The sequence below is a fragment of the Austrofundulus limnaeus genome, unplaced genomic scaffold (genome assembly GCF_001266775.1).
Source record: "Austrofundulus limnaeus strain Quisiro unplaced genomic scaffold, Austrofundulus_limnaeus-1.0 Scaffold766, whole genome shotgun sequence".
NCBI classification, from domain to species: Eukaryota; Metazoa; Chordata; class Actinopteri; order Cyprinodontiformes; family Rivulidae; genus Austrofundulus; species Austrofundulus limnaeus.
Genome location: NW_013953168.1, coordinates 73,850 through 74,898, shown reverse-complemented (window position 1 = coordinate 74,898; position 1,049 = coordinate 73,850). Strand labels below are relative to the sequence as shown.

The 1,049-nt window shown below is 38.3% G+C and overlaps 1 protein-coding gene across 1 annotated transcript in view; it reads left to right on the top strand.

Annotated features, from left to right (window-relative positions):
* LOC106532427 (exostosin-1) overlaps positions 1–1,049 on the top strand; it is a gene marked incomplete at its 5' end in the record, with an annotated part of 46,790 nt that overhangs the window by 14,603 nt on the left and 31,138 nt on the right. The window contains 2 exon segments of the mRNA XM_014028472.1: positions 131–249; positions 549–644. Of these exon segments, the coding sequence (XP_013883926.1) occupies positions 131–249; positions 549–644 (215 nt within the window).

Here is a 1,049-nt window from a genome sequence, read left to right as displayed (position 1 = left end):
ATATTATACATGAGGTCATATTATACATGAGGTCATATTATACATGAGATCATATTATACATGAATAAAAATGGTAAATATTTTATTTTGTTGCAACCCCTCAAACTGAAGTGTTGGCGTGTGTGTGCAGGTAAAAACCCATCGCAGCGCTTCACAGCTGTCATCCACATGGTTTCTCCTCTGCAGTCCCACATCTCTCCTGTGGTGAAGCTCATCATCGCCGTGGCCAAGTCCAAGTTCTGTGCACAGGTCTGTCAGAACCTCACTGCTGGGGTAGAATAAAGAAAACATCACATAAATTAATGTTTTCATGTTTGAACGTCTTATTTATAATATTCTCTGTCTTACAGAATAAATATGCTCTATGTAAAACCATTGGAACTAAAACTAATTAGCATAAATGCTGATGTGAAATCACATATTTTTGTATTATTAACAGACTTTCCTGAAAYTCAAGCCTAAGAAGCATCAATTCAYGCATGAAAAATGCTTCCCACAGAACCTCTGGTAAAAACCCAATAACCACCTGCATGTATTTCCTCATCCAGATCGTGGTTTTATGGAACTGTGACAAGTCTTTACCTCCGAAAAACAAGTGGCCCTCCACCAGCGTGCCTCTGTCTGTCGTTGAAGGACAGACCAAGGTAACGGCTGCTTTCTGCACTCGTTCTGTTCAAACTGAGCCTTTAACGCCAGCTTCACACTACAACATTTACAGTCAGTTGATTTTTAGGACCAAACCTGTTATATCTATGATTATTTATCTTCTCCTGAGGGGTCTCTCAGGTTTTGAAAATGTCTGTGTGAACTAGACTTAAAGATTAATCTGCACTAAAAAAAATTAAAAAAACTAGAACAACAAAAAGGAACTAAACTTCAATATTACTGCCTGTTAACATTCAGCAGAACGTTCCGTTTTTGTTTCGTTTTATTTTGTAAAGTCGTTCTGTGTTTCTGTTTAACCTGTGTCCGTGTGCAATGCATCAAAATGGATGTCTAGGCCCTCCTCTTTTGATTGACACCTCATTTGACCAACTGGGTTCAAGTAT